This window comes from Cavia porcellus, unplaced genomic scaffold (assembly GCF_034190915.1).
Source record: "Cavia porcellus strain 051 isolate PalLab524CR breed Dunkin Hartley unplaced genomic scaffold, mCavPor4.1 scaffold_16, whole genome shotgun sequence".
Taxonomy (NCBI): domain Eukaryota; kingdom Metazoa; phylum Chordata; class Mammalia; order Rodentia; family Caviidae; genus Cavia; species Cavia porcellus.
The window spans coordinates 6,261,401-6,284,964 of record NW_026947499.1 but is presented as its reverse complement, the minus strand read 5'-3'; the positions used below and the strand labels follow the sequence as shown (position 1 = coordinate 6,284,964).

General features: G+C 52.6%; 1 protein-coding gene and 5 non-coding genes across 6 annotated transcripts; 1 reads left to right on the top strand and 5 right to left on the bottom strand.

Annotated features, from left to right (window-relative positions):
- Nucleotides 1-12,134: 12,134 nt before the first annotated feature.
- Nucleotides 12,135-14,065, bottom strand: Ubc (ubiquitin C). Its single transcript, NM_001173065.1, has 2 exons — nt 14,023-14,065; nt 12,135-13,119 (listed from the first exon to the last, which is right to left on the bottom strand). Exon 2 carries the CDS (start codon nt 13,114-13,116, stop codon nt 12,181-12,183), a length of 936 nt encoding a protein of 311 aa, NP_001166536.1. The 5' UTR covers nt 13,117-13,119; nt 14,023-14,065; the 3' UTR covers nt 12,135-12,180.
- Nucleotides 14,066-19,120: 5,055 nt separating this feature from the next.
- On the bottom strand, nt 19,121-19,192 carry Trnaa-ugc (transfer RNA alanine (anticodon UGC)). Its single transcript has one exon. It is a non-coding gene; the product is annotated as a tRNA-Ala (tRNA).
- Nucleotides 19,193-20,087: 895 nt separating this feature from the next.
- Trnad-guc (transfer RNA aspartic acid (anticodon GUC)) lies at nt 20,088-20,159 on the bottom strand. The gene has a single exon. It is a non-coding gene; the product is annotated as a tRNA-Asp (tRNA).
- Nucleotides 20,160-20,694: 535 nt separating this feature from the next.
- Trnaf-gaa (transfer RNA phenylalanine (anticodon GAA)) lies at nt 20,695-20,767 on the bottom strand. The gene has a single exon. It is a non-coding gene; the product is annotated as a tRNA-Phe (tRNA).
- Nucleotides 20,768-22,402: 1,635 nt separating this feature from the next.
- Nucleotides 22,403-22,474, bottom strand: Trnad-guc (transfer RNA aspartic acid (anticodon GUC)). Its single transcript has one exon. It is a non-coding gene; the product is annotated as a tRNA-Asp (tRNA).
- A 198-nt stretch (nt 22,475-22,672) lies between these two features.
- On the top strand, nt 22,673-22,744 carry Trnaa-ugc (transfer RNA alanine (anticodon UGC)). Its single transcript has one exon. It is a non-coding gene; the product is annotated as a tRNA-Ala (tRNA).
- The last annotated feature ends 820 nt before the right edge of the window (nt 22,745-23,564 follow it).

The following is a 23,564-nucleotide window of genomic DNA, read 5'->3' as shown; positions in this document are numbered from 1 at the left end:
GAGAGGACACTCCCCTCAGCACCAGAAGCCTCTGGAGCGGCTCTCTGCGGGCGGGATAGGATGCTCTGCCTTCCTGGGCAGCAGCTTTATTTAAGCCGACAGGGTCAGGTCTTCTTTTAGGCCTCTGTGTAAATCAGTTTCTGACCCAATTTCTGTCTGAACTATTTAAAGCCACACATCAGCAGTTTCTCTTACAGGCTGCTTCCCCCATCAGCTTCGTGAAACGGGGGAAAATGAATTTTCCCTGTGAGAAACAAACAAACAAAAAAAAAAGGTGGACGGGAATGTAGAGACAATTTGAAATGGAAAGGAAATTTTAAACCTTGTATTTCTAATGCTGACATATTTCTAACACTAGTCAAGGACAGGCTGGAAAACATAGCCTGGTCCCATCTTTAGAAAGCTACAAAGTTTAAGAAAGCTTAACATTCCAAACGCCAGCTGCAGGGTATGTGGATGTCAGGCAGACAGTGCGGTTTATTCTGTTTTGCTCACTTTCAGGTTTCCAGAGGCATCACTTTCAGGATAGCTCGGCCCCGCCTCAGACAGTGACTGTTACACATGGGACGGGAGCCCCAGTTAGCTTCCAGACAGTAAATTCTGCCTAGCAACAGATGACGAGCCAGGTGTAGCCAACGTAACATGCCGTGTCATCGCCTTCTATGCTGCCTTTTGAAAACCTGCATCAATAACTGCCTTACCCCAAGGCAGGGCTGGTGAGTGGGAAAGAGAGTCCCCCCGTGCCCTGGTGCAAATGGACAGACCTGCGGAGTGAATGCAAAAAGCAGCTAGAATAAAAAACAAAAGTCTGCATTGCCTTCTGCCATTCCCCACAGCTAGAAAAGCAGCAGACAGCTCCCTGCACACTTTCCAAGACCCCTGCATTCCCTGCCTGGGGAGTGAAGGACAGGAGAGAGAAAGCCTTGTGACACTCCGGAGAGAAACACAAAGCACACCCACTCGGCCTTTCCTTGCCTCCTCAGTACCCGAGCTTTATTCTCTGGGCTGGCTACTCCAAAAATGTTACTGGGTAAATCCTTTAGAAATAGCTCACCAATTAAAAGTACTCCAGGTCCTTCTTGCCTCCAATAAAGAATTGGATGCGATGGGCCAAAACCAGGCCGAAAGTGTATTTGAAAAGTTAGGGGTAGAAGACGGGAAGGTGGTGGAACAGTAGGCAGCAGAGAACAAGCCTGTCTGAGGCACTGACCAGAGGCTGGTACAGAGCGGCATGAGGAAGACAAGAGGAGGGAAGTGGGTTCCCAGACCCAGGGAGGATCTGAAGTGCAAACTGGAGCCCACAGAGTGTGAAAAGAAACCCTCAACAAAGAAGGCGGCTCCCCCTGAGCCGGGCGCACTGCATGACAGGAGCAATTTGAACCTGGGCACTCACAGTCACGGTCACAGTGATGGCCGGCGACCCCCGAGGCCTCTGCAGAGACACACAGCAGTGAAGGAGAGGAGCGGTGGACTCCAGCACTGGCTGGCGAAGTGCAGAGGACTCAGTCCTCCTAGGAGAGAGAGCAACTGGCCAGAGCCAGTTTGGAGATGGGCCGGATCAGCCCGGAACCAGAGCTGCTGCCGGCTTCCTCTTGCGGCCCCTGGCTGGGCGCAGAGCTGTGGAAACTGCTTGGACTGCAGCGCGCTCGATGAGCCTGGTCTCTGGCAGCCCGCTGGGATTACCCAGCACTCCACCACGCAGCGACCGCTGGCCTGCTGGGATCCGTCGGCAGGATCTGGGACTCCGCCTCTGTCGGTCTACTAGAAATGAGACAATCCTGGAAGTGGACCATTTGCTTTTCATTGTTGATTGTTTTTCATTTCTTTTTTCTCTTTCTGTCTATATGAGTGTGAAAGTGGCTCCCCGCACGGTGTGGTTCTGCTCTGTCCCCCCTTTATCTCTTCCCTTCAGCCGTCTGCACCAGTTTCCCCAAGTCGGTGGGACCCATCTTTGTCCCCAGCCTTACTTATAATACCTTTCTTTTTCCCACTTCTCTATTTTCTCCTTAATCCATTTTAAATTTTAACCCCAAGGACAAAATTGACACATTATGGACTTAGATATTGCTTATAATTATCTGGTTTATCTTATGTCTTGCTATACAATCACAAATCTATTTCACAGGGTTAAAAGTTACAAATTAAGGGTTAGCTCAGCTTGTTTATTTATTTATTTATTTTGGCAGTACCAGGGATTGAACTCACAGCTTTGTGCTTGCCAGGCAGGCGCTTACGCCACTGAGCTAAATCCCCAGCCCCTCAAAGGCCAGCTTGTTATTTTATAAGCTCTGTTGGTACCACTGTAGCCAAAACTGACATAACTGTTCTAAACAGCTGTTGGTCCTGATACTCCATGAGTGAGATTGACTAAGGGTCACAGAAAATACTGTGGCACAGCCAAAGAACCAGGGACTGGGCCAAACGAGCAACAACAACTCATCTCCAACAAACTGAAGAGGTCGGATCCTCCAACAGACTCAAAACTCCAAAACCAGCTACACCTGGAAGACACCTAGGAGAAATCGTCATCACCTAAGAGCATTACATTCTACCAATAAAGCAGCCCACCCCAGGCACTTACAAACATCGCCCCAGCAATTAAACTAAAAAGAGAAAATACAATAAGAAGACACAAGCAAAATGCAGGCCCAGACATCCAGGTCACCAAAGGCAAACCCAGGGGCAGTGAGGGGACGGTCTGAAAGCCCCCGCCGGGTCTCTCTGAAGTGCAGACAACAAAGCAATTGAAGAAGGCTCTGGAAAGATGAAATCAGAAACAATCTCTCAGATAACTACAGAGATTACCAAAATATACGCCATGCTGGGCAACGTTAGACATAAAAAAGAAAATAGACGAGCTTAAGCAGTTCATGAAAGTGCATCACAGAAAAGAAAAGGAGCCCATGCAGCAGAGTCACGCAGCTATCCAGGGGAACAAGGACTCCCTGCAAATCTTCAAAGCAGATCAGGCCAGTGTGAGGGCAGGACCTCAGATAGTGAAGACAGGCTTGCAGTTAGCAACCCGGAAAAGAAAGATTTCTCAAAACTAGCAAGGGACAGGGCCAGGGATTTGGCTCAGTGGTATAAGCACCTGCCTGACAAGTGCAACATTGTGAGTTTGATCTCCAGGACCAAAAAAAATTTAAAAATAGCAAGGGCCATAAGAAATCAATCCAGCAGCTGCTAGATGAGACAAAGAATAACTTAAGATTAATTGGAGTCAATGAACAAGCAGGAAATACCAAAAATGACATTAAAAAAAAAGTTTACAGACCTCATGTCAGACAACTTTCCTGGTAGAAAAAAAAAAAGAATTTGACATACAAAAAAAAAAAAAAAAAAGAATTTGACATACAGATAAACAAGGCATAAACATTCCATTAGCAATGATCAAAAAATCTACAGCCAGGCATATCACAGTCATGATTCTGAAAATTCAACACAATAGAATCCTGAAAGCTATTAGAGAAAAAAAATCAAATCACCTATAAAGGAAAGCCCATTAGAATTACAGCTGACTTCTCAGCAAAAAAATTTCAAGTCAAAGAGAGCTTGGAGTCAAGTCCTCCAAGCTCCAAACCCAGGTTGACGTACCCCGCAAAACTATCTGATGGAGAAATAAGGTGTTTCCATGACACAGAACGTCTGAGGGAATTTATAACCACCCATTCTAGAAAGAGATGCTAAGGACTACAACTCCACAAACCTCAGCCAAAGGAATCCACCAGGGAAGGCAAACAATTAGAAAGGGGGGAGGCAGAGCCAACAGTACATATGGGTTATAACCATCAGTGTTAATGGTCTCAGTGCACCAGTCAAGAGACAGAGCACGGACTGGCAGAGTGGATCAAGAAGCATAACCCAACAATATTCTGCATTCAACAAACACATTTAACTCAAAAAGAAATTCATAGATGAAAAATCAAAGGATGAAAAACAATACTCCATGCAACAGGAACCCAGAGAAAAGCAGGGGTAGCTATTCTGTTTGCAGACTAAGAGAGAAAAAGAAGGTCATTACATCCTCATAAAAGGAACAATGCAAGAGGAAGACATAACAATCATAAATATATACGCAACAAATACCAGTACACCCAACTATAAAAGACAAATACTAATAGACATGAAAAATCAAATAAGCCCTAATACAATTGTATTGGGAGATCTCAATACCCAACTGTCCCAGAAAGACAGATCAACCAGACAAAAAATCAAAAATGAAATATTAGAACTGAACCAAACTTTGGAACAAATGCACTCAGTAGATGTCTGTAGAATGTTCCAGGCTACAACATCAGAATACACACTCTTCTCAGCTGCCCCTGGGCCTTCTCCAGAACAGACCCTGTACAGCCCACAGAACACACTTCAGTAAAAGCAAAGGGACTGAAATCATCCCATGCACACCATCAAACCACAGGGCAATGAAACTGGAAATCCATGACAAAAAAGCCACAAGAACGTCATAAACACGTGGGAATTAAATAGCACCCTGCTGAACACCAGCGGGTCACAGATGAAATTAAAGAGGAAATGAGACAGTTTTTACAGCTGAATGATAACTGCAGTACAACACACCAGAACTTAGGGGACACAGTGAGAGCAGTCTTGAGAGGGAAATTTATAGCGGTAAGCACCCACATCAGGAAAACAGCAAGAGCATACGAACCACTTAATGGTGAACCTCAAACTTGTAGAAAAAGAAGAGCAGGCTAAGCCAAAAGCTCACACTAGGGAGGAAACGATAAAGATTGGAGCAGAAATTAACACACTGGAGACTAAAAGCAATACAAAGAATCAGTTTATCAAAGAGTTGGTTCTTTGAAAGACTAAGTAAAATTGACAGGGCTGGGGATTCAGCTCAGTGGCATAAGCACCTGCCCGGCAAGCACGAGGCTGTGAGTTCGATCCCCCGTACTCAGTAAATAAATAAATAACAACAAACCCTCAGCAAACCTTATTGAAAAAGGGAAAGACTCAAATCCTCGCAATTAGGAATAAAAAAGGCAAAATCACAACAGACTCTACAGAACTCCAGAAAATTATCTCTACCTACTTTGAAAACTTGTATGGTAAAAAGGTGAAAAATTTTGATCCCTAGTACCGATAAAAAGGAAAAAAGACCAAAAAAAAAAAAAAAAAAAAAAAAAAAAGAAAGAAATCAGAATAGAGGGTCTTTACCTCAATGTGATAAAGGCCATCTACGACAACAGCCAACGTCATACTAAATGCACAAAAACTGACAGGTCTCACTCTAAAATGAGGAACAAGACAAGGATGTCCACTGTCTCCGCTCTTTTTCAACATAGTCCTGGAAAGTTAGCCCGAGCAATTAGACAAGAGAAAGAAATAAAAGGAATGAAGATAAGAAAGGAAGAAGCTAAATTGTCACTATTTTCAGATGACAAGATATTCTACTAAGAAGACCCCAAAAACCCCATCAAAAGACTTCTAGATTTAATAAGCAAATTCAGTAATGTACCTGGTTACAAAATCAATACTAAAAAATCAACAGGCTTCCTGTATAAATAACAAACTCACTGAGAGAAACATCTGGGAAGTGGTACCTTTTACAATAGCATCCAAAAAAGAAATGAAATACCTAGCAATCAGTCTAACAAACAATGTAAAAGACCTCTGCAGTGAAAACTACAGTACTCTGGAAAATGAGATTGAAGAGGATATTAGGAAATGGAGAGCTGTCCCGCGCTCTTCAGGAGGAAGAACCAATCGAGTGAAAATGGCCAACTTCCAAACTGTTACACAGACTCAGTGCCATCCCACTCAGAACTCCGATAGCTCATCTCACAGAATTAGAGAAAAGAAACCTAAAATTCATCTGGAACCAGAAGAGACCTGGAACAGCAGAGGCGATCCTGGGCCAAAAGGCAAGACGGGGCATCACAATTCCTGACCAGAAAATATGCTAGAAAGCTACTGTGACTTAAAAAAAAAACAGTGTGGCACTGGCAAAAAACAAACAGACCTAAAGATCAATGAAATAGATTAGAAGATGCAGAGACAACTTCAGACACACGCAGCCGCCTTATCTTTGACAAAGGTGCCAAACACATTCACTGGCAAATAGACAGCCTCTTTAATAAATGGTGCTGGAAAAACTGGCTCTACACATGCCCAAGATTAAAACATGTCTTTCAACATGTACCAAGCTAAAATCAGAATGGATCAAAGATCTTAGTATTAAAACAGAAACGTTAAATCTGCTGGAAGATACAGTAGGTAGAACTCTTGAAGACACTGGTGTAGGCAAAGACTTTATGAATAAAACCCAATTGCACAGAACTCTCACAAAAATCAACCACTGGGATCTCACCCTACTGAAAAGCTTTTGCACAGCAAAGAAAACCACCAACAGAGTGAAGAGACAACCCACAATGTGGGAGAAAGTGTTTGCCAGCTGTTCCTCAGCCAAAGGATTACTATCGAGAACATATAAAGAACTCAAAAAAATCAGTCCCCCAGATTTAAAGACCCAATCCAAAAATGGGCATCTGAGATAAATACTCACTTCTCAGATGAAGACACACAAACAGCAAATAAACATGAAAAATGTTCAGCAGCACTGGTCATTTTAGAGATGCCAATTAAAACAGCATTGAGATTCTACCTCACCCCAGAAAGAATGGCTACCATCAAAAATTCAAGCAGTAACACTCTGGAGGGGCTGTGGGGGAAAGGAGCCCTTCTGCACTGTTGGTGGGAGTGTAGACTGGTGCAGGCACTGTGGAAATCAGCGTGGCAATTTCTCAAAAAACTAGGACTAGAGGTCCCAGTGATGTATGTGCACCATGTTTACCCAGCACAACTTGCAACAGCCAGATCTTGGAAACAACCTAGATGCCCAACTGAGGAATGGATAAAAACATGTGGTATTTTTATCCTACTCAGTATAAAGTTCTACTCAGCGTAAAGGAGGATACACTGGAGACTTTTATAGGTAAATGGGTACATCTGAAGAACATACTTGGGCCAGGGATTTAGCACAGTGGCATAAGCACCTGCCTGGCAAGCGCGAGGTCCTGAGTTCGACCCCAGTCCCCCCCCGCAAAAAAAGAGCATAGTGAGATAAATAAGACACACATGTGTAAACATCATATCATCATACTAATGCTAGAAACGGAAAGAAACAACATGTGTATGTATATATGTAAGAATAGTGAAGGTAGTTATATCACTGATCTCTCCGAGTTCCGAAGAGAAAGATTTGTGCTGGTATTGTTCGGACAAAATGAAGGCAGCTGTCTTGTGCTCTGGGTGAAGGATTTGAAGGTGACAATGCACAACATATGTACCATTTTTGTCCCAATTGATATGTTTTGAAACTTTGTTCCATTTTAAAAAAATTTTTTATCTTTGAAAATGGATTTTGGAAAAAAGGAGGGTAGCCAAGCATGGTGGTGCATGCCAATAATCCCAGAACTTGGGAGGCTGAGGCAGGAGGATCACGGTGAGTTTGCGACCAGGCTGGGCTACACAGTTCAAGGCTGGCCTGAACTATAGCCTAGCCTGTCTTGAAAAGAAAGAAAAGAAAAAGCAAGGGGTAAAGGAGATACTGGCTCTGCAGAGCAAAGCTGAGCCAAAGAAAAGAGAGGGAAGGATAAAAGCAAAAAGTACGCCTGGTCTAGAAGACACGGAGCAGGATACCATGAAGAGTCACAGCGGCGGGCTCCTTGTGGCCTCCCATCCCCTTTATGCTGTCTACATCTTGGTGAACCTGCGAGGAGTTCCATATATGGGGCCGTGAGAATTACCTGGTGCTGTCTGGGTCTTCTTGTTTGCGTTTTGAGACAGGGTCTTACTATGTAGCTCAGGCTGGTCTCTAACTTGCAGAGATTCTCCTGCTTCAGCCTCCTGAGTACTGGAAGTACAGGTATGCACCACCATGCCTGGCCAACGGCTGTTAAATTCACCTTTTGGGGAAAAACAATTCTTATTCTGAGAAGAAAAAAAAATGTTGCAAAGGGTTTCTTCCCAAAGGAAAGGTAAAATTCCATCCTGAAGGCCTCTGGAAGAATGAAGGTAAAACCAGTGACACCGCTGCTGGCATTATTGTCACTGTGGGAGGAGTGGCATCCCAGGCGGCTCTGGGGTGCTGCGTGTTAGACCTGAGTCACCGTGGGCCCAGGAAGGCGCTGAGGAAGGGTGTCAGGCCAGAGCCAGGAGCAGCTCTCCCAGTGGAGTCCCACAGGGCGACAGGCAGCACGGCATGTCCCTGTGTCACAGTACTTGTCCCCTGCAAAATCTGGGTGTTAAGGAGGATGGCACGTGGGGTCTTCCCTGTCAAGAGGTCCTGAGCGGACTCCTGGGTCAGAGGCTGGCTGTGTGGCAAGTGTTACCATCTTCTGTGCAGTGCAGTAACGATGCTGATGCTCTGGCCTTCGAGCTTGGACAGATGAGGCCCCGAGCTGTCCACGCCCAGCAGACTCTGTGTCAGCTGTGCTCACTTCTCGATGCCTTGGTCTCCCCACGGCTTCAGGAGACACTGTCCCTGAACACCTGGCGGGAGCTAAGGTGGCTGGGAAGCAGGGGAGGGGACTGTGCCCCATCAGGCCCTTCCAAGAGGCAGCCACATGCAGCACAGAGCAGATGGCCACCCTTGGGGCTTTGCAGGGAAAGTCATGGAGACAAGGGGGGAGCCCTGTCACTCCACACCCCTGCCACCATCTGTCCCCACACTCCCCCTGCCCACTCAGCAGTGCCCGCCTGGGTCTCTGCACGACCACCTTGAGGCCAGTGTGCAACGTGTCCTCACCTTCATTTCCTGTAAGAATTTCTGTTCTACATACGAGGCTAAAAAACATAACAAACAAAACACTTAAAAAAGATTCCGGGGCCAGGGATTTGGCTCAGTGGAATAAGCGCATACCTGTCAAGCACGAGGTCATGAGTTCAATCCCTGGTACCAAACAAGTAAGTAAAAAAGGCAGATTCCGTAGTTTCAACCATAGGGAAAAGCACCGCCACGCATCCCTCCAGCCGGGAAGGCACGCCAGCCGGAGCACTGCCGCCGGGGAGTTTCCTGTTCCTAATCACAGAGAAGAGAGGTTGCTGCTTGGCATGGTGGTGCATGCCTGCAATCCCAGCCTCAGGAGGCTGAGGCAGGAGGATTGCTCAAGTTCGAGGCTAACCTGAGCTATACGGTGAGTTCCAGGCCAGCCAGGACTACAGCCAGACCCTGTCTCAGAGACAGACAAAAAAAAAGTCCCCAACAGGTCCTGTTCATGATGAAACTTTGTATTTCTTTACAAATAATCTACTCTCCCTCAAGCCAAGTATCTCCCCACTGGATGCCAGCAACTCTTTAAACCAGGGAGACAGTCTTACGGAATCTTTCCAGCTTTTTGGTACTGGGGATCAAACTCACCCCCTCAAACTTGCTGGGCAAGCAATAGCACCGCTGAGCTCCAGCCCCAGCCCACATTGTGGGGTCTTTAAACCAGGACATGCGTGTGGTCAGGATTCATTTGTTGGGGTGGGAGTAGTGGCATTTCAGAGTACCTGGTCAGCCAGCGGTAAAGGGAAGGAGGGTCTGCCGCTGGGGATTGCCCAAGCCAGGCAAGTGCTCTGCTGCTGACCTACAACGGAGCCCTTAAATTTCTGTAACCGGATCTCACTAAACTGCCAAGCCAGTCTGGAAGTTGTGATCCTCCTGCCCCAGCTTCCCCCAGTACTGAGCAGACAGGCATTTGTCCCCACACCCAGCTCCAGGGGAGCATTCTAAGGACTCTTCTGATGTGACTTAGTAGGACAGAGGATTTAGCGGTGATGGCCAAACTGAAAGCCAGAACCCACTGATCTATCGCAAAGCACCAACACTGCCACCAAGTCTGACCGTGTGTCAGGCAGCACACTGGCCGGCCACAGGAAAGCCTGGACCAGGTTTATGAATCTCAGCGTGGGAGGTCGTCATCTGGTGCCAGCAGCTACTCCCAGGACACCTGTGGCCCGCCTGTGTGGGCCACTCGGCTCACACCCCAACACAGGCCTGTGTCCCTGCCTGGCATATGCACCTAGCTTTGCCACACTGACCTAATGAGCCAAGGGCTGCTCAGGGTATCACGGAGCCTCACCCCAGCGGGGAAGGACAGCTGCAGGGCTACGAGCAGGTCACTGCAGACAGAGGAAAGGCACTCTTGAGACACTAGCACACCAATGAGCGACCAGAAGCTCTGAGTGGGTAAGAAGTCCAAGTTGCTTAGGCAGCAATGACCACTGGGGGACACTGCAGGTTTCCCTGCTAACCTGTGTCCACCTAGTACCTCCCTTTGCCGATGGAAGTGAGCACCGCACCCCAGAAGGCTGAGCTGAGAGCCTGCTAACCCTGGCAGTCTCCATGAGGATTCTGGACGCCTTCAGGAAAATAAAAAGGACGCTTTTATATAAACCACGCATTTCTCTCCCACGCAGCCACATCTACATAAGTGAACCCTTTAATGGTATCAAGCAGGAAGCTACTCTGGGGGTGTTGTGAGAACGATGACCCAGTGAGACCATCCAAGCCAAGGACCCTCAGTGGAACGCACCCTTGCTCAGCCGAGTTCTGGCTGGACATAGGGGCCCGTCTGCGGGCTGAACCACCCCACTGCCGGGGACGGAGAGAATGACCAGTCTGCCTTTGCACACAACCAGTGGTGTAGGGACTGCTACAGGCGGTTTTGACAAGACAGCTGCCCCACAGGGAGGGATACTGGCTTAATGGCAGAAAACAGCACTGATGTTTTAAAAACATACTCGGAACACAGACGTGTCATCCCCGAAACCATACTGAAATGTGAAGACCGGCATGGGTCAGGCATGTGTTGGGTGCACCAGGCCCAGGGTTTAATGCCTAGTACTGCAAAATGAGGGGCATCATCCCAAGTTACAAAGTACTACCACCAGGTATGGAAGTCACTGCAGGGGCGCCAGGGCCTATTTGTTATCTCAGGGACCACCGCCTTAAAAAAGCTATTTTCAGAGGAGATTGACCCGAAAGCCTGGTAATGTAGCTCAGGGGAGCCCTCAGTTCCATCCCTAGTACCGCAGACCTGGAGCGATTGTTTTGCAGCTGTGACCAGCACCTTCCCAATCCTCACCCCAGGATCCTCCACCTAGCTGCACAGGGCCTCCTGAGGCCAAAGTCCTGATGCCCCTACACAAGGACAGCAATCCAGCTTGTTTTCGATGTAACAGTGAAGTGTTCCCACCAAGAGCCCACAGAAACCCCTTTGTAACCCCTAACGCCCAGAGGCAACCTTGAGATAGCAGGTGGCACCTAACAGGGTGCACGCAACCTGTGCTGGTAGCAGCCTGTGGAGGTCTACAGCACCTTGGGGCAGGAGTCACCTTCAAGAGTCCGCACTGCACACACTGATGAAACCAGCGGACACCATGGGTAGGTCACAAGTCCCCAGAAATACCATGGCAACCTAATTTGTAAAACTAGGGTCAGGTTTTGTACTGGGGCTGGAACTCAACTCTGGCTTGCCAGGCAGCTGGGACCATTTTACTGTTCACTCAGCTTCGAATTAGGAAAAGCACAAACTTTGCACTCAAGATGTCATCTGAAAACAGTGCATGCAGCGTGGCAGGCGGCTTTTTGAGGAAACAATTTTGCTTCAATTTGCTTGTTTCAGACCAGCCAGCTAAGGGTCACCTTATGATCATTTAAGGTGAGACTCTCACACATCCACCTCATCCTGGTTTGACACCCAATCCCAACTCCTTACCATGACCAAGTTCTTGCTGGTCAAACATGAACTCACACACTCAACACAAGCTCATTTATCTTCCCATTTAACACAAACCCAACCATTGAGTGGTCCCCTTTTCAATCCCGAAGACATCCGTCAATAGCTTTATTTAGGCCTGTGTTCAAAGTTCTCCCACCACCTTACGATTCCAGAAACATACACCAAACACCTATTTCCGACTACATGTAAATAAATCCACTGGTTACTTCCCAACACCCTAGTACCCGTCTGCAGCCACCTACAACATGCGTCTAAAGACCTGTACAAGATATGCTAACCTCATCGACACCATAAACCACAGATACACCCAACTCTTGACACTTCACCCCCATTCTAAATCCCTTAGTACTATTACCACCACCAAAATAAAACACTCATTTTGGAATGCAAGAACTTTATTCAAAGTGCAATGGAACTTGTTGAAGGCTTAAAAGATAGGGGAAGCATAAACACCTCCCCTCAGGCGCAGGACCAGGTGCAGGGTGGACTCCTTCTGGATGTTGTAGTCGGAGAGGGTGCGCCCGTCTTCCAGCTGCTTGCCAGCGAAGATCAGCCTCTGCTGGTCAGGGGGGATGCCCTCCTTGTCTTGGATCTTGGCCTTGACATTCTCAATGGTGTCACTGGGCTCCACCTCGAGGGTGATGGTCTTGCCAGTGAGGGTCTTCACGAAGATCTGCATCCCACCTCTCAGGCGCAGCACCAGGTGCAGGGTGGACTCCTTCTGGATGTTGTAGTCAGAGAGGGTGCGCCCATCTTCCAGCTGCTTGCCAGCGAAGATCAGCCTCTGCTGGTCAGGGGGGATGCCCTCCTTGTCTTGGATCTTGGCCTTGACATTCTCAATGGTGTCACTGGGCTCCACCTCGAGGGTGATGGTCTTGCCAGTGAGGGTCTTCACGAAGATCTGCATGCCACCTCTCAGGCGCAGGACCAGGTGCAGGGTGGACTCCTTCTGGATGTTGTAGTCAGAGAGGGTGCGCCCGTCTTCCAGCTGCTTGCCAGCGAAGATCAGCCTCTGCTGGTCAGGGGGGATGCCCTCCTTGTCTTGGATCTTGGCCTTGACATTCTCAATGGTGTCACTGGGCTCTACCTCGAGGGTGATGGTCTTGCCAGTGAGGGTCTTCACGAAGATCTGCATGCCACCTCTCAGGCGCAGGACCAGGTGCAGGGTGGACTCCTTCTGGATGTTGTAGTCAGAGAGGGTGCGCCCGTCTTCCAGCTGCTTGCCAGCGAAGATCAGCCTCTGCTGGTCAGGGGGGATGCCCTCCTTGTCTTGGATCTTGGCCTTGACATTCTCAATGGTGTCACTGGGCTCTACCTCGAGGGTGATGGTCTTGCCAGTGAGGGTCTTTACGAAGATCTGCATTGTCTGTGTAACAAAAAAAAAAAAAAAAAAAAAGACTTAAAACGTTTAGTTAAATTACTAATACTAAAATTTTAAGCACTTATATTGACCCATACAATTAAACCTAAAAATCTCCCTCGAGAACAGGATACCAAAAAAAAAAAAAAAAAAAAAAAATTCAGGAAAACAAAACCCCTACTTTAGAAAAACCTGAGGCCTCACCAAGTCAAATAGAGAGCCTTGCTTTACCTTCTCCCCCTCCAGCAGTCAGGTTCTTGTCAACTGAGCCGAGTCCACCCCAGCCCCAAACCCTGTGTCCAGTAACTGAAAAGCCCAGCACTCCAAGAGGTCGGGGCCCCACCCTCCACTGTGCACTAACGGCAGGGATGACGTCACCAAAGGAGCCGTCACGTGGCCGGAAGCGCGCTCGCACCGCCCCCGCGGGAGTGGGCGCTGTAAGTGGCGTCCGCCACATTCCCAGAGGTTCCGCCAAGCTGCGGGGCTGCTGCCCGCCAACCCGCGAATGCTCGCCCCAGCCTCCGGAGCGCAGGTTTTACACGCCTGCGCCGGACGCTTTTCTGTTAATAAAAACCAAAGCGAACAAAACCCAGCGCTCGTAACAGCCAAGTTCCCCAACCCCACCGGTCTTCAGCAAACCCCTAAGCCCGCCTGAACAGCGCGGCCGCCCGTACTCCGCTAACGACCTCAGGAGCCTCGGCCCAGCGGCCCCTCATCCCCGTCCCTCCGGCTTCACCGCCCGCCCCACCACGGCCGCCATCTTGCGAGGCCTTCTTCCCCTCATGGCCGCCGCCCTTCACGGCCCCCGGGAGAGAAGCATCTCGCAGTCTCGGTGTCCCGCCACATCCGCCCCTCGCGGGTGGGCAGCCAGTGAACACCCTCGGCAGCCCAGCTACCTTCGCTCCTTACCAAGCGTCGACGGCGGCAGCACACGTACAAGAACCGAAAGTGGACAGCGACCTCGGCGGAACTAACCGCCGCCGGCCCAGCGCCACTTTATATAGTCGCCGCCGGGGCCGCGCCCCCGCAGATCCCTCCGCAGAAACGCCGAGAAGGGGACTACTTTTCTAGAATGTTCCGCCCCCCTAGATAAACGACAAGGGGCGGAGTCCCGCGACTTTCTCTGGAATGTTCTTCTGTGGTGATCCAGATGGCGGCAGGGGGAGGATGGCGGGGGGGGGGGCGGCGCAGTCCCGCCCCGCGTGGCCCGGCGGAGGGATCAGCGCGAGCGCTGCGCACGGTGACCAACCGCAGCCGCCAGGCGGGCGCGCGCGCTGGGGGAGGGGGCGGGAGCGAAAGCCCGGCGCGGATCGGCGGCCGGAGCGGAGTGGAGCTGGGCAGCCGGGGGTCCCCATGCCTCCCGCCCCGCCGAGGCCTGCGGGGTCTGCGCTGCAGGTCACGCGTAGGGCCGCGGCGGTGATCTGGCTGTGCCGAGTCCCCCTCCCGGTCCGACTTCCGCCGGCCCAGCCCCCGCCGTGCGGGCAGGGTGACAAGGAGGATGACTGCGCAAATCTCAGGCCGGGCGGGCGGGGCGGCCCCGGCGGTGCCGCCCGGTCCCGGAGCAGTGGCGCCCCCCGGGTGGGGAGGGAAGACCGTGCCGCCGCGGGGGCAGGGGCCGGCGTTCAGGGCGACCTTGGAAAAGAAAATCAAGCCGGCGTCGAAAAAGCACGGGAGCCAGGCGCGGCCTGCGGGGGATCTGCGCGGCCTTCCGGGGTGCCCAGGCCCGGCGCCCCGGGGTCACACGGGGTTGTCCCCCTCCTTGGCATTACTCAACTTGATCTTTAGCTCTGAAATCGAAGCCCTTGGAGCCTTGAGATTTGTTTTTAATTAAAAATTCGTCTCACTGATCTATGCCCAGGCCGGAAATTCAGTTTATTTTTATTTTTTTTTATTTTTTTTTTCAGTTTTTTTTTTTTTTCAGTTTATTTTTAACTGAGAAATAAAAACAGTGTCCGTGTTTGTAGGGAACCGGGAAGTGTGTACTGTGAGGCTTAAACCGTGTTAATCCTGGTTCCTCAAACAGCGTCTCTAGGGAGTGAGGTATTGGCAATCCTTTCAGAGTTTTGAATTAGAAGGGTTGAGATGTTTAAACTCGACCATCGAACCTCAGTCCTGCATATTTCTGGAAAAATGTATTTTTGGGTTTGTTTTTGTTTTTCTGAGCCGGCCTTACTCTGCCTAGGCGGGTTCCAACTCTCCTTGGCCCAGCTTCTCAGCCTCCTGAGTGCTGGGATTACAGGCTGTGCCGCCTGGTCTGCGGCCAAAACGCACTTAAAATTTACAGTGGGGAAAAAAATGTACAGTGTGGGCTCCTAATTCCCTGGTTACTTTTCCTTCTAGACTGTTCTAGAAATATCCTTAGTCTATGAGTGGGGCAGGGGTATTTGAATTTCTACCTTTAAAGCTTTCAAAGAAAAAAACTACTAAACTGAAAAATGTTCTGCCATTAGAAAGTGATTCTTCTAGCTACAAATCTTGATTAAACACTGAAAATGCCAGCCTTGGGGCTGGGGATTTAGCTCAGTGGCATAAGCACCTTCCTTGCAAGCAGGAGGTTGTGAGTTCGATCCCTGGTACCGATAAAAATGAAAAAGACAAAAAAAAAAAAAAAAAAAAAAAGTTTCCCATGAAAATGCCAGCCTTGTATGGTGTCGCCCACCTGTAATTCCAGCACTCAGGGAAGCTGAGGCAGGAAGGCAGCTGCCAGTTCAAAGCCAGTGCAGACTACATAGTGAGACCCTGTCTCAAAACAAAACCCAAACGTCATCAATTAATTCTAACTTCCATTCTCCTTTTTCAAGGAGAATGAAAGGGTTCATGTGGGCCTGGGAAATGAAAAGTCAAACTTAAATGTCTTTTTCCAGGGTGGAGAGGAGACCCCCACGATTTCTGAGACAGATCTCTGTGGTTGCCCAGAGACATTTGAAAGAAACAAGCTGGGATCTGTTTGAAGGGGTCAGCCTCAGCGGCTTGCAGGCTGCTGTGACTCCACCAGAGCCTCTCGAGTGGGGTGCCGGGCTGAGTCACAGCTCTGGGATCTGAGCTTCGGGAGTGGGGTGCCGGGCTGAGTCACAGCTCTGGGATCTGAGCTGTGGCGTCCACAAGTACTTGGAGGTGCGGCCAGGCACACACAAGCTAGCATTTCCCAAGGCCCCAAAGAAGGTGGCTGCTGCTAAGGGGAGGTGCCCCAACTTTGAGAGATTTACCCCGCCAGGGCCAGGTTTATTTTCACGTTTGGTTGGATTAAAGTTTTTGAGACGGTCTCAATCTATAGCCCAGGCTGGCTTTGTGATCCTCCTGCGTCAGCCTCCTAGTGCTGGGATTACAGCCCCCCACTGTTACTCAGGGCTCAAGGGGACTCAATTTATTTTTTATTTTTTATTTTTTATTTTTTAGGGGCTGGAGATTTAGCTCAGTGGCAAAAGTGCCTGCCTTGCAAGCAGGCAGTCTTGAGTTCAATCCCCAGTAACGATAAAAAGGAAAAAGACAAAAAAATTTATTTTTTGGTCTTTATGTCTCTTAAAGACAGCAGTTCCCTGTGCAGTTCAGGGTGGCCTTGAGCTGCTTGGTAGCCCACGCTGGCCCTGAATTTGCAGTGACCCTCCCTGATGCTGGGATGACAGGTGTGCGTCACCACATCTGGCGAAGGGGACCTTTTTATTTGTGGCTGCTGTGGGGCACAGGTGAGTAGTGGCACCAGTGACAGAGGTCTAGAGACTGAGGGTACTGCTGGATGTCCCCCAGTGCGCTGCCCCTCTCCACAAGGACTTCTGTGACCCCAGAGCTGAGGTCAGGAGCCCGCCCAGCCTTCAGGAGACTCTGATCTGTGTGACCCACTTGGCCCCAGAGACGGGGACATCAGGACTGCTCCTGAAACCTGACCCCTGACCTAGACCGTGGCTGAGGACAGCTGTATACCGTGTCACAGGCATCTGAGTCACCAGCTCCAGTGTCCTTCCTGGTGCCCAGGGCTTGCGCCTTTGCAGACGGCCCAGGTGACAGGCCGGGTTGGCTGGGGCAGTGTGTGAGGGGCCACACACACAAGAGGAGGGTGACCCTGTGCCCTGAAGTCCCCTGCCTGCTCCCTCTAAGGTCACCCTGCCTGTGGCCGGGTCCCCAAGACAAGAGGTGTGGGCAGAGAGCTGGGCCTTCCCTGTGGCTGGTTATGTGGCCATAAAAGTCACCAAGGGCATCACACAGGGAAGAGTGAAGCCCAAGAAGCTTCCTGCCCCTGTGTGTGCCGGCCCAGGCTCCCTGAGCACTGGGGGCCCCTTGCCTGGTGCTGCCAGCACCAGTTCGGGCCTGGGATTTGCCTTGTGCAGGAATTTACAATCTATCCAGGCTTCCTTTGTGTTTTTAAATTGTGTCAACTGTGACCTAACATTTTTTTGATGGTGCCAGGTTATTATTGCTGAGTAAACCAATGCTTTACCCCTGAGCTCCACCTTCAGCCCTTAGTTGTCACCGTACTTTTGTATTACTCACATTTTTCTTTGAGACAAGGAGTGTCTGTAGTTCAGGCTGGATGTGAACTCAACAGTCTTCCTGCCTCAGCCTCCCATGTGTTGGAATCACAGGCATGCGCCACCACACCTGGCTCTTTTTAAGTGTGCGTGTTAGTGGTGTTAAATTCATCTGTGTTTTTGTGCAGCAGCCACCAGCCCCACCTCCAAAACTGCATCTTGGGAAATGAAGCCGTCCCCACCTAACCTGGACCCTAACCCTGGCCCTGGCCCTAAGTCACCTGCTGGTTCTGTCTCGCTGAATTCTCCCCGCTACCTCTATAATGGACTGCTGGCCTTTGCTTTCTTTGTTGTTCTGGTTGTTTGTCTGTTGAGATTGGATCCTGCTATCCTGTCTGTGGTGCAAACTGGCTTTGGCCTCATTATGTAGCCCAGGCTGGCCTTGTGATCCTCTTGCCTCAGCCTCCATACTGCTGAGTCTACAGGCTCGGGCACCACGCCCCTTACCCACAGTGTTAAATAACAACAACAGTATTTTTTTAAAAGGACTTTTTAAAAGGATTCACAATGTTTCCAGGAAGCTGTCATCCCATCATAAGCCTTTAACCCCCAACAATGCCTCTGGTATTTTCCCGGGGCTCCCAGAGGCAGGCGTAAGGATGTGATTAAAGATATAACGCAAAACAGAAGCCAGGATCCGTTTCCCGTCGGGCTGGATTCCCTTAGCAGTGGCCCTCTGCTGTTTCCTGATCCCTGCGGTGACAGGCAGGGAGGGTCACCTTGCCTCCTCAGAAACAGGAGCTCCCCGCCTCACAAGCCAGTGAGTCAGTCAGGAGCTCAGTTTCCTGTTCTCAAAAACAAAAACTTTGCCAAGTCCCATGTCCCTGCAAGACTAGAAAAAGACCCATTTATCCTTAGAGGTGTGAGGTGGAATGACAGGGGAAGGTGGGTGAGGACAGGTGGCAAAGCTCTGGGTCCCCTCGAAGGAACAGGTGGGTAGCTGTGTGGATACAGTGTGTCCGGAGAGGGACGGGGTGTTGACGGGGACACAGTGTGTCTGGAGTGGGACCCGGTGGTGCCGGGGACACAGTGTGTCTCTGGAGAGGGACCGGGCGGTGAAGGGGACATGAGGTCCCCAGAGAGGGACCCGGTGGTGCCGGGGACACAGCGTGTCCGGAGAGGGACCGGGTTGTGCTGGGGACATGGTGTGTCTGGATTGGGACAGCTGGCGCTGGCTCTGGGAGGAGCTCCCAGCTGACAGCAGAGAATGCACCTGGAGAGTTTCAGCACCCAGCCACTGTCGAGTCCCAGGTGACCCTACTGCAATAGAAGTGTAGAGGGGGACTCCAGGTTTGGGTCTGCCTCAGTTTACCCCCCCACTCAGGTCATCGGAGTCCTCAATAGGAAGTCACAGGCCGGGGAAAACCCAGATCCCGCAGGAGGCCAAGGAGTTGCCCTGTGATGCTCACTATATCCCTAAGCCCCTCCTGCTCATAGTGACAGAGAAACAGGGACAGCAGTAAAAACTCGAGAGAAAAACCAAGTGGAGATGCCGGGGATCGAACCCGGGGCCTCATACATGCAAAGCATGCGCTCTACCACTGAGCTACATCCCCACAGTGACTGATGTATGGGCAGCCACAGGCTGCACTTGAATGCGAGTTTTCTTCCCGAATTACAAGTTTGTGGGTGTGCTTTTTAAAGGGGCCGCGGGCTCAGCAGGAGCGAAGTAAACGGATTCTCCCCCCACACCCTGTGGGCCCGGCCCTGGGAGCCCTGCGGCTGTGACCCCGGCTGGTGCAGGGACTGGGGACAGGAGGGGAATATTTCTTCGTAGTGAATAAGGCCCGATGGGGTCGCCACCCGGAAATCAGTCTCTGCCTTCAAACCGCGCCACCTGGGCGTGGGGGCGCAGGCCTGTCGGCCCAGCACTCCGGAGGCTGAGGCAGGAGGGTCCCAAATTCACGGGCAGCCAGGGCACATCAGCCATGTGGCAAGAGCCAAACTCAAAAATAAAAATAAAAGAGGGTGAGGGTGAAGTTCAGCGCGAAGGCGCTGGGCCGATCCTCCACACACGTGCACCCCAAAAAGAGAAAGGAAAGGAAACCGGCGTCCCCCCCTCAGTGTCAGGGTCCAAATGGAGACAGGAAACCACGTCATTTGCTTTCCTGGGGTCACCTCGCACAGGACACCCCGCCACCTGTCCTCATGGAGGGTCCCTGCCTCTGCAGAGGTGCGGGCCGCGACGATGGGGGGACGGCCCTGTCCCCGTCCGAGCCGCGCCTCGGCCCAGGAGAAGCCGCAGGGGGTCCGGGTCCGGGTCCGGGGGAGGCGAGGCCACCGCTGGCCCTGCCCGCGTCGCCGTGACGACCCCGCTCGCGGGCACCTGTCCCCGCCCTGCGGAGCTGCCGACGGACGGGGCTTGGGAACCGCTGCGGACTTCCAGGAAGGGGTCCTCTCACCGGAGGTCCAGCGACAGTACTTAAAAAGTCCAGCGACAAAACCTGCAGCCTCCCCGTCGGGGAATCGAACCCCGGTCTCCCGCGTGACAGGCGGGGATACTCACCACTATACTAACGAGGACCGGCGCTGGAAGAAGACCTCCGGTGGCTCCTTTAAAGCAGGTGCGCCGTCCACGTGCGCCCGGGATCCGGCGCTTTGCTGCATTTTCTTATAAAACAGGGAGGGAGAGGACGGAGGAGGAGTCCAGGTGTGCCGTGCGCCTTCCCCAGCCCCGCAGGCGGAGGGACGCGATTACGGCGCCCCGCAGAGGTGCAGCGCTAAAAAATAAATTTTAAAAAATGTACAATCTTTAAAAAACAAGTGCAATTCTATGAATAACATCAGAGGCGCCCACTTCCTGCTCGGACCCTGACTCGACCGCGACAGTTCCGAAAGCAGTCGAACAGAAAGCAGAAATCACGAGCAGACATCAACAAATACGGCAGAGCCGAGTGTGGGTTTAAGAAGAGAATCTGGTAGCGATTTGGGCTTGTTGGCAAGTTGGCTTCCAAAGAAACACTAAAGTAACAAATTTAAAAATTAAAAAGCAGGCGCCTCCTCGACAGAAAGATCGGCTTCGCTCACTTCCGCCTCTGGGTGCGGACGGAAAAGAAGCTGCCGAAACCCGGGATCGAACCAGGGACCTTTAGATCTTCAGTCTAACGCTCTCCCAACTGAGCTATTTCGGCGGCCGACTCTGGGCCGACTGCTCTCGGTCCTGCCTGTCATTTCTGCGCTCGGGCCTCCGCCCCGACCCCCCCCTTCCGTGCGTTCCCCGCCCCTGCGCGCGGCCCGTCCTTTCTCGGCGTTCAAGGCCGCGCCTCCCGCCGGGTCTCGGCGCGACGGCTCACTAGGCACTTGGCGCTTCGTCCTACGCCCCTTGACTGTGTCCACCCAGCTACAACGACGGCGCAGGAGGGACGGAGACCAGCGCCTTGACGCCTAGAGCGGTGCCTGGTGCAGAGGAGGCGCTTCATTCATGTGTGTTGAATGAACAACAGAACGAAAGAATGAGTGCCTGACGCCCGCCTGGCTCGGCGCTCGCTTTCTAAGACCCCCTTCTCTGCCTGAAGGAAGGGGGTCGACCCCGTGTGCGAGGGGTCGGGATGCTTGATCCCGGCCGGCGCGGGGGAGCTTCCACCCAACTGGGCTGATGTGTGATTCACACCCGTCTCCACGCGTGGGCGCCACACCTGTGACCTGCGCAGCTTCGCAGAGAAGTCCCAGGTGCGCGCCCAGCTGGCACTGCGCGGCCCTCCCGTCGGCGGCGGTGGGTGGGCGGGTGGGGAGGGAAGTGAGGAGTGGGGCGGGGTCTTTCCTAGTGTGAGTTTAGGGTTCACCCACACACAACCGAGTGATGGCGTGGAGTAGCCAGTGTGGGGACGGACACCGGGACGGTGAGACTCGGGCGCCAGCCACGCTGGGACTGGGGCGACGCACGGGGCGGGGGCGTGAACTCCTTGTGCAGAGGAAGGTCCTGAGGCTGGAAGATCAGAAAGTCAGCGCGGAGGAGGCCGGGGCTGGGGTGGAACCCGGGCTTCTGCTCTGGGTTTAAGATGTGAGAGCGAGTCTCACTCAATCGCCCAGGATGGGCTGCAGCTCGTGGTCCTCCTGCCTCAGCCTCCCACAGCGCTGAGCGTCCAGGCCTGCGCCACTCCGCCAGGCTCTGGTGTACTTTTTCGTTTTTTGTATTAAGATGACACCCGGCCTCACCCGCGCGGACAGTTCCGTGGGCCTGAGTGGCTTCACAGTGCGCCGACCCCTGCACTACCAGTCCGCTTCCTGCCCCCGAAGGTTCGCCCGGGACCCCCGATCCTTGCCCTGGAGTCTGCCAACCCCAGATACTCCCTGCCGTAACACGCACGCATGCACACTCGCACACGCACACGCGCACGTGCACACGGGCGCCACACGCGGCTGCTGCCCCAGGCCGGCCGCTGCAGAAGCCCCCGCCTCCGCTGGGTGGCCGCCACCTGCCGGCCGCGATCTCCCGGCATTGTGGGGCTTCTCCGCGGGATCCGGTGACGCCCACAGCGCGGACCCCATGGAGGGCGGGGACGGAGCCCGCGGCGTCTCCCACCGGCCGGGGCCGGAGCGCGACGCGGCGGCGGGAGGGGCACAGGTGGCTTTTTCAAAACCAAGCGCAGGCGCCTTTCGGGAAAACCCAATGTGGGGGGGGGAGGGGAGGAGGGAGAAGGAGGGGGAACATAAGGGGCTCGGGAATAAAAGGGCAGCGTGCGTGCAAGACGCGGGCACGCGCACCGCGGTCCTGGCTCCTCGCGGGCGCCCCGAAACCCAACCACGGGTGCAAAAGGGCACACAGCCTCCCCGTCGGGGAATCGAACCCCGGTCTCCCGCGTGACAGGCGGGGATACTTACCACTATACTAACGAGGACGAGCTACATATTGCCTCCTGCCAACTCCAACCCTAAGCACTCGGCCGCTCTGTGCCCGGAGCCCCGAGTGTCCCCGGGCGTGCCGCACCGCCTGCCCGCTCCAGGCGCAGGGCTGAGGCGGCGCGCGGGAACCCCGGGCGGAGGAACCGGGGCTGGGAAAGCCATATCAGTTCTTCTGGAACTCTTTTGGAAGACCAGGGGATGTAGCTCAGTGGTAGAGCGCATGCTTTGCATGTATGAGGCCCCGGGTTCAATCCCCGGCATCTCCACTTTTTATTAACCCTTCTCACCCCGCATCGGTCCCCGCCACCCGTTGTGCGTGCAGTCCCGGGTGGGCGTGGCAGCCTGCGATTTCATTCCTGCGCATGCGTCCCAGCTCCGTCACCCGGCAGTTTTGGAAAAACTTGATTCAATAACCACCTCACGCGTGGGGTCGGGGAGCTTTCGCTGAAGGCTCGGCAGCGGGCCTTGCGTGGAGCTGAGGCCGGGGTGTGCGCCCACCGGGTGCCCGATTGCAGGCCGAGCACCCGCGACTCCCGTGCAGTCCCGGCCCTGAGACTGGCAGTGTGAAGCGGCGGAGCGCGCGGTCGTGCCAAGGCACCTCGAGCCGCTGTCCCACCCGAAGCAACGCCAGCCTCACCGAGCTTGTCACCGACCGCCCTGGAACCCGGGCCAGGTCCCCACGGATGCGCTCGAAGCCCGCACTATGGGACCCAGGGCTGTGGGTGCTTTGGTTTTAATTTTGCTGCTTTGGGAATTGAACCCAGGGCCTCCACACCGAGCTGTGTCCCAGCCTTTTTTTTTTTTTTTTTTGAGAAGCTCTCATATCACTAAGCCGCCCAGACCGGACTCTGGTGTGCGATTCTCCTCGGGTCACGCTAAACCACTTTCTGAACAGGCGCCCAAGGCCACTGTGTGGCCCCCACACACCGCTGCCCATCCCTACATCAGCCCTGGCAAGGGTCTGGAGGCCCGGGACTTTGCACTGAACCGCACCCCAGCTTCGTGCTGGGAGCGGGGTGACCGGGTGGGGGCGCTGCTGGGAAGCTCACAGGGGGCTGGAGTGTGGCCAAGCCCTTGCCTAGCACA

Excerpts from the sequence above, each read along its gene's own strand:
- Ubc (NM_001173065.1), bottom strand. The coding sequence starts at position 13,116 with ATGCAGATCTTCGTAAAGACCCTCACTGGCAAGACCATCACCCTCGAG.